At 45.0% G+C, this 7621-nt stretch overlaps 1 protein-coding gene across 1 annotated transcript; it reads right to left on the bottom strand.

Annotated features, from left to right (window-relative positions):
* Nucleotides 1–6: 6 nt before the first annotated feature.
* LOC109912888 (zinc finger protein 271-like) lies at nucleotides 7–4928 on the bottom strand. Its single transcript, XM_020512331.2, has 2 exons — nucleotides 4377–4928; nucleotides 7–2021 (listed from the first exon to the last, which is right to left on the bottom strand). Exon 2 carries the CDS (start codon nucleotides 1573–1575, stop codon nucleotides 643–645), a length of 933 nt encoding a protein of 310 aa, XP_020367920.2. The 5' UTR covers nucleotides 1576–2021; nucleotides 4377–4928; the 3' UTR covers nucleotides 7–642.
* Between the last annotated feature and the right edge of the window lie 2693 nt (nucleotides 4929–7621).

The following is a 7621-nucleotide window of genomic DNA, read 5'->3' as shown; positions in this document are numbered from 1 at the left end:
CATAATCCCTCAGCACTGGTGATGTCATCACTAGGTGTTTGATGGGAGTGAAAGCTGCTTCTTGTTCTGTGTCCCAGTCCCACTGAACACCCTGCACCGTGAGCTCATTGCAAACGTTACAAATGAAGTGATCCTCTGCAAGAACCTTCTTTTGGTGATGTTTGGTGATTTGCTCAAAGGTTAAATTAACCTTGAAATGATTGGACTGATGGCAGGAGAGTTTTGGAATGACCGCTCCCCTCCGTGAACACTGCAGGATAAACAAAACAGACAACTCCGTGCAATGGAAGCAGGTCCAGAGTCTGTATGGAGAAGTTTGTATCTCGTGAGAGAGAAGGAGGAGGTGGAAGAATCCTGACACACATCACACTGGAAACATTTGGTGTACCATGTGGATTCACTGATGTTCCAAAAGGTCCAAAGTTCCAAGCAGTCCAACAACTGTGTAAATGTTTTATGATAGAACTCACTCCAAAAGGCTTTCTCCCCTCTGAGTGTCTGGTTGAACCATGACGTACACCGACTGTACAAAGACAGTCACAAAATTGCACCTGAAGGATTTTCTCCCATGTGTGAATACTATGGATTACCTGGTGGTTGAAGACACCACAAAAGGTTAATGACAACCCTCACACTTGAGTGTTACTCTCCTATGTGGATCTTCTGATGGAGCAGGAGGTTCCAGGACCTTGAGAACGATTTATCACACACTTCACATGTAAATGGTTTCTCCCCTGTGTGAGTGCGTTGGTGTCTGCGGAGAGTTGATGAATTTGAGAATGATTTGATACACACATCACATGTGAATGGTTTCTCACCTGTGTGGATGCGTTGATGCGTGTGTAGGCTTGAAGACTGGGAGAATGATTTGTAACACACCTTGCAAGTGAACAGTTTATCTCCCGTATGAGTGCTCTGATGGAGCAGGAGTCTTGATGAACTGGGGAATGATTTGTCACACACCTCACACCGAAATGGTTTCTCCCCAGTGTGGATGCTTTGATGCCTACGGAGGTTCGAAGAGTCTGAGAATGATTTATCACAGACTTCACATGTGAATGGCTTGTCTCCTGTGTGAATCCTGTGATGCAGCAGGAGTCTTGATGAATTGGAGAATGATTTGCAACACACCTCGCACTTAAACAACTTCTCTCCTGTGTGAATACGTTGGTGTCTGCGTAGAGTTCCTGAGTGTATGAATGATTTGTCACACACCTCACACTGAAATGGTTTCTCTCCTTTGTGAATGCGTTGATGTTTGCGGAGATTTGATGATGACGAGAATGATTTGTTACACACTTCACACATGAATGGTTTCTCCCCTGTGTGAATACGCTGGTGTATGCGGAGTTCTGATGATGAGGAAGTAGATTTTTCACACATGTCACATGTGAATGCCCTTTTCCCTGTGCGAAAGTGCTGATAATTCACCAGGTCTGATCGCCCTCCAAAATCCTGGTTGAATATCTCGCCTTTGAATGGCTTCTCCCGAGTGTGCAAGTGTTGCTGATTCATCAGCATCGATGACTTTGCCAAAGTTTGATCGCACATCTCAGTTGAAACTTTCTCTTCCATGAAAACAGATTTACAATGGATATATGTTGTGTGGAAGAGATCTCACCAGTTTGTGAGCCTTCCTCTCACACACACCTCACTTGAACAGCCTCTCACTTCTACGAATGAGTCAGTGGTTCATGTGGCTCAAAGAATGATTGTAGCTGTCATCACACTTGGAGCTGCTTACACTTTTTCCCAGCCTCACCCTGACTGATCACCGACGACCAAACCTTCAGAAAGGCTGCACACAACTGAGCAGTTTCAGATCTGATGACATGTTAAAGTTCCCTTGATCCAATTGATTTCCAGATGATGGTTTCACTACCCAACCTTCTGTGTTAAACAACATGTGAAGTGGCTGAATGTCTTCCCACAGTTATGCAGTTGTTCCTTGAGTGATGGTCAGGATCTATCTGTGGTATCTATTCTCTCTGTATTCTTCGGTGTAGTATGGTGTAACCCTTCTGTAAAACAGGAAAAGGAAACATGATTTCCTCCAACTCTCTCTTCTTTGCTGAAGGGGCTGACTCCTCAGTAAGAGACTGTTGCACAGTGAGTGCCAGTCTGCTGTTCCCCTGTGTGGGGGAATACAAGTCCTTTCATTTTCCTCACTTGACTTTCACACACACTGTGTTTCCAGCAGGCACACTGGATAGTGGCCAGGACCAGTCACCATGACTACTTTCTTTTCTCTGCTCGGAACCCCATCTACCAGGCACCATGAGGGTAATGGAAAAGACAGTCGGTGGAGTATAAGAGACAACAAGGTGCAGAGCTGGATGAACACAGCAGGCCAAGCAGCATCATAGGAGCAGAAAGGCTGACATTTCGGACCTAGACCCTTCATCAGAAAAGGGGGAGGGGAAGGGGGTTCTGAAATAAATAGGGAGAGAGTGGGAGGCAGATAGAAGATGGATAGAGGAGTTGCAGTGGGAGAGAGATCCCCTGAGGTTTGTCCGGAGGGAGGAGGGTAACTTCTTCAGGCTAGGCATCCTTGGAAGTGGCTTCGCAGTGGGGTTAAAATTGAATCAGAGTATAAAATGGGGTATCAATTCACTATGAGCTTATTTCATTTTAATACTAGCATTTGTGAGGATCTGTTTCTTTTAAAAGATATTCGAAGGAAATAATAATAGAGTGGAGATTTTGAAAGTTCTCCCCATGTTTTTCAAAATTAGTTGAACAAACACAGTATACAAGAAATGCCAGAAGTGGATTGAAGGGTTCTGGTTTATTCTGGGAAATTAGATACACTGCACTCGCTCAGACTGCACATCTCAAATTCAGCCTTCAGCCACAGCTCTGGTCAAAAGCCATCGACTCTAAGCCCAGGCCTTTTGGAAAGGCTGAGAACTTCAGCTAAAATCTCTGAAGAAAGCATTAAAAAGCATTTCAATAAATTTGACTCCAGGTTTAGCAGCTGAACTGCTCTGGTGCTGGACTAACAACCCAGAGATTGAGAGTTCAAATTTAACCACAGAAAGTTACATACATAGAATTACATTTCAAATAGTCTATTCAGCCGAACTAGTTCATGCTGACATTTATCTTCCACTCAGGCCTCCTCTCACCCTCTTCATCTCACCCTATCAGCAGATGCTTCTGCTCCTTTCACCCTCATGTGTTTATCTAGTTTCCTCTTGAAGGCATCTGTGCCTTCACTCAACCACTCTATGCTGTGAAGGGGAATTTAACAAATATGGCTATTAGTTGAATAGAATCCAAATATAAATGCAAAAACTTTCTGATTGTCCCAAATACTAAAACGTTGTCCTTCAAGGAAGAGATCTTGTTAGAACTGTCTGGTCTGGTCTACATGTGACTCCAGTCCTACACAACATGGTTGCCTCTGAACTGCCTGAGCAAACAATGATTAACAATCACGACAAAACCCAAAATTAGAAGGAAAATCCTATGGCGGGAATGCAGTGTAGGTTTAGTGGAATAATCCCTGGACTGCAAGGCTTAAATTATGAGGAGAGATCAAACAAACACAGGTTCTATTAGTCAGAGTTATTAAAAATTTATAATTGATTTGTTTGAAGTGTTAAAGTTATGAAATTATTTTCACTGGTTGGGGAGTCCAGGACAAACTAGAGACAGACCTTTCAGATATAAAATGTGGAAACATAAAGGGTGGAAGAAGAATAGAGAGAGCAATTGTTAGTTTTCAATCGAGATTTTTGTTCCCCAGCGGTTTGAAGGGACATCAGAGAAAAGACAGAATATGAAGATTGATCACAGATACGTCATGATCTCACTGAGTGATGGAATATACTTGAGGGCATAGGTCAGAACCCTGCCTCTATATATTGCCACCCAACAAGGCAATATTCTCTCAGTACTGCAGTTCCAATGTGGAAACAGTTCCTCAGTTTGCATAAATTACTGTCCGTAGGATTATAATCAAGTCCCGATACCCATATACAGAACTGACCATTCCCAGTCTCCAGGATAATAACCAGTTCCCAACACACACACACAACTCAACAATAAGAAATCAGTAAAAATCCTCAAATGCTATGCACCTCCCATATACTTACACCTCCCCCTCTCATATTCAGGAATGAGACAACAACAAAACTCAGCCTGGAAATCAGAAGGGAAATGCTTCCAATAAACACACTCAATATCCAACACACAGCTCCAGTCAAACAGTTCAGCACAAAGCACCGAGTAAACAGCTCTCTCAGCGGGATCTTCTCACACAGCATAAGGGACATTTCCACCCCTGATTGCCCACAGGATAGTCAGACTGCCTGAAGATTGGTGTGGATATTATGGGATACAATTTGTATAAAAGCTGCTCCTTCACTCACCATCTCCTCACTGGGTTTTCAGTCTCTATAGGAAGTGAACCAGCTCTGGAAGAGGAAGAGGAGAGAATGGGCAGAGTGGGTGGGCTCTCTGATTGACGTCTCTCACAGCCAATCCAAATTCTACTGTAGGAACATGAGTTTCCCGAAACTTGGGAAACTGACCGGTGAAATGGAGGTGACTGAGCACCAAATCAGGTGGGGATTTAAATTTGTCATTGACCCATCTGAATAAAACCTCACTTATCGCAGTTGCTGTGTCAGTTCCCTTGGTAAATGTTTGACAGATTTTATAGTGTGGGAATAGCATTCTTCATCTTCAGAGGCACTCGGTGTGGAATGTATATCCTCAGATGTGTTTGACAGCAGATCAGAAGAGGAAGACCAATAGCATCCAAGACAGCGATAACATGCAGTGGTGAGATCAGCACATGTACATCAGTGAGGAGCAAAGGAGACAGAGGGCTGTGAGAGTGACTGTGTTTGGGGAACACATCTACGTGCAGTCACTTTGAGATTGACTTTGTGACTGGCCAAGCAATTTGCGGAATGATCTCTCACCGTGCAGCAGATCTCTCTGCAGTCCTTTCCACCCTTTCCAATGACATATCGCTCTGCACCTCCCCCCTAACCACCGCCCCCACCCCACCCCACCCCACCTAACTTGACAAATGTTCCCCTTCACAATTTGGAGATGACGTGTGTTGAAGAACTTGGGTAAGGGAGGCTGGAGATGGGTCACTTGTTTACATGGACTGAGGGGTCAAGGTTTGGTATTTTGGGGAAGCAAGTGATAGCATGGTGGCTGAGTGGTTAGCACTGCTGCCCCCAAGTGCCAGGGACCTGGGTTTGATTCCACATTTGGGCAACCGTATGGAGTTTGCACATTCTCCCTGTGTCTGTGTGGGTTTCCTCTGCATGCTCTGATTTCCTCCCACAGTCCAAAGATGAGCAGGTTAGGTGAATTGACTATGTTAAATTGTCCATAATGTCGAGGTGATGTAGCCATGGGAAATGCAGGGTTACAAGTAGGGGGCTGGGTCTGTGTGGAATGCTCTTCAGAGGGTCACTGTAGACTGGATGGGCCGAATGGCCTGCTTCCACATTGCAGGGATTCTATGAAGTGAAAACAGCAGATTTAAAGGAGTGAAGGAATTTGAAGCCGGTGAAGTCAGTGTTAAGGCTATTAGGCTGTAAGATTCCAAGGCAAAATATCAGCTGTTGTTCCTCCAGCTTACATTTGGCCTCACTGTGACAGTGGAGGAGGCCAAGGATGGACATGTGATCAGGGGAGTGGGAGGGTGATGTAAAATGGATGGCAACCAGAAGGTTGGGCTGGTAGATGCATGCAGAGCGCAGATGCTCCACATACCAGTCCCCAAGTCTGCATTTGGTCTCCCCAGAATAGAGGAGACCATATTGGGAGTAACGGATGCAATAGATCAGGTTGGGTGAAGTATAGGTGAATCTCTGCTGGATCTGGAAGGATTGTTTGGGGTATTGGATGGAGGTGATGGGAAGGTATAGGGGCAGGTGTTGCACCTCTTGCGGTTGCAGGGAAAGGTACCGGCGGTGGTGGAGAAATTGGTGGGGAGTGTAGAGCTGATGAGGGAGAGTTGTGGAAAGTGGACAGGGGTGGGAAGGGAAAAATCTTTTTGATGGTGGGGTCTGATTTCCAGGTGGCGGAAATGTCAGAGGATGATGCATTGGAACTGGAGGTTAGTGGGGTGGCACATGAGGACTAAGGGGACTCTATCCTTATTGCTGTTGGGGGGAAGGAGTTTGAGGGCAGAAGTGTGGGAAATGGAGGAGATACGGTTGACACAGCGGAGGGGAATTTACCGTCCTCAAAGTAGGAGGATATTTGGGATGTCCTGGAGTAGAACGCCTCATCCTGGGAGCAGATGCGGTGAAGGCGGAGAAATTGAGAGTCATAGAATCATAGAGTCATAGAGTAAAACAGCATGGAAACAGGCCCTTCAGCCCAAACTGGTCCATGCTGACCATGGTGCACACTCATCTCGTTCCAACTGCCTGCATTTGAATAAATGACAAAGTACAGCACAGGAACAGGCCCTTCAGCTCTCCAAGCCTATGCTGACAATCATGCCCTAATTAATCTAAAAACAAACTTGCCATTTTTTTATTTGTATCCCGCTATTCCCTCCTATCCATGTACCTATCTAAGTGCCTCTTAAATGTATTCAATGTGCCCGTTTCCAGAACCTCTTCTGGTAGAGCATTCCAGGCTGCTACCACTCTCTGCGTGACAAACATCCCTCGCACATCTCTCTTAAACTTGCCCCCTCTGACCTTGAACCTGTGCTCCCTTGTAATTGAAACTTTATCCCTGGGAAAAAGCCTCTGACTATCCACCTTATCTATGCCTCTCATAACTTGGCAAACCTCTATCAGGTCACTCTCAGCCGCTGTCTTTACAGTAAAAACAATCCTAGTCTTTTTAACCTTTCCTCATACTCAATGCCCTGAAGACCAGGCGACATCCTGGTGAACCTTCTCTGTACTTTCTCCAAAGCTCCACATCCTTCTGGTAGTGTGGTGCAAAACTACACAATACTCCAAATGCAGCCTGACAAGGGTTTTATATAGCTGCAACATGTTTTGCCAACTCTTGTACTCCACATCCCAGGCAATGAAGGTAAACATTCTATATGCCTTCTTAATCACCTTGGCTACCTGTGTTGCCACTTTGAGGGAACTGAGGAACTGCACGCCCAGGTCCGTCTGAATGTTAGTATTCATAAAGGTTCTGCCATTTACAATATAAATCACACCTAAATTTGATCCTCCAAAATGCATCATCTTGCATTTGTCTGGATTAAACTCCATCTGCCATTTCTGTTCCCAAGTCGCCAATCTATCTATATCCTGTTGTATACTTTCACAATCGTTGGCACTATCAGCAACTCCACCAATCTTCATGTCATCAGCAAACTTGCTTATCAGACCACCCACATTTTCCTCCAGATCATTTATAGATACTACAAAAACAAAGGATCTAAGACTGACCTCTGCGGAACACCACTAGTTACCAGTCTCCGTTCTGAAAAACATCCTTTCACCACTACCCTCTGTCTTCTATGGCCAAGCTAGTTTTCTATACATCTAGCCAGGCCACCCCAAATCCCTGACAACAAGGTGCAGAGCTGGATGAACACAGCAGGCCAAGCAGCATCATAGGAGCAGAAAGGCTGATGTTTCGGGCCTAGACCCTTCATCAGAAATGA

Source organism: Rhincodon typus, unplaced genomic scaffold (genome assembly GCF_021869965.1).
Source record: "Rhincodon typus isolate 14 unplaced genomic scaffold, sRhiTyp1.1 hic_rhity00010412, whole genome shotgun sequence".
NCBI classification, from domain to species: domain Eukaryota; kingdom Metazoa; phylum Chordata; class Chondrichthyes; order Orectolobiformes; family Rhincodontidae; genus Rhincodon; species Rhincodon typus.
Note: the sequence above shows the minus strand (reverse complement) of the source record. Positions and strands in the feature narration are given on the sequence as shown.

Coding starts and splice junctions, on each gene's coding strand:
- LOC109912888 (XM_020512331.2), bottom strand. CDS start 1,575: ATGGAAGAGAAAGTTTCAACTGAGATGTGCGATCAAACTTTGGCAAAG.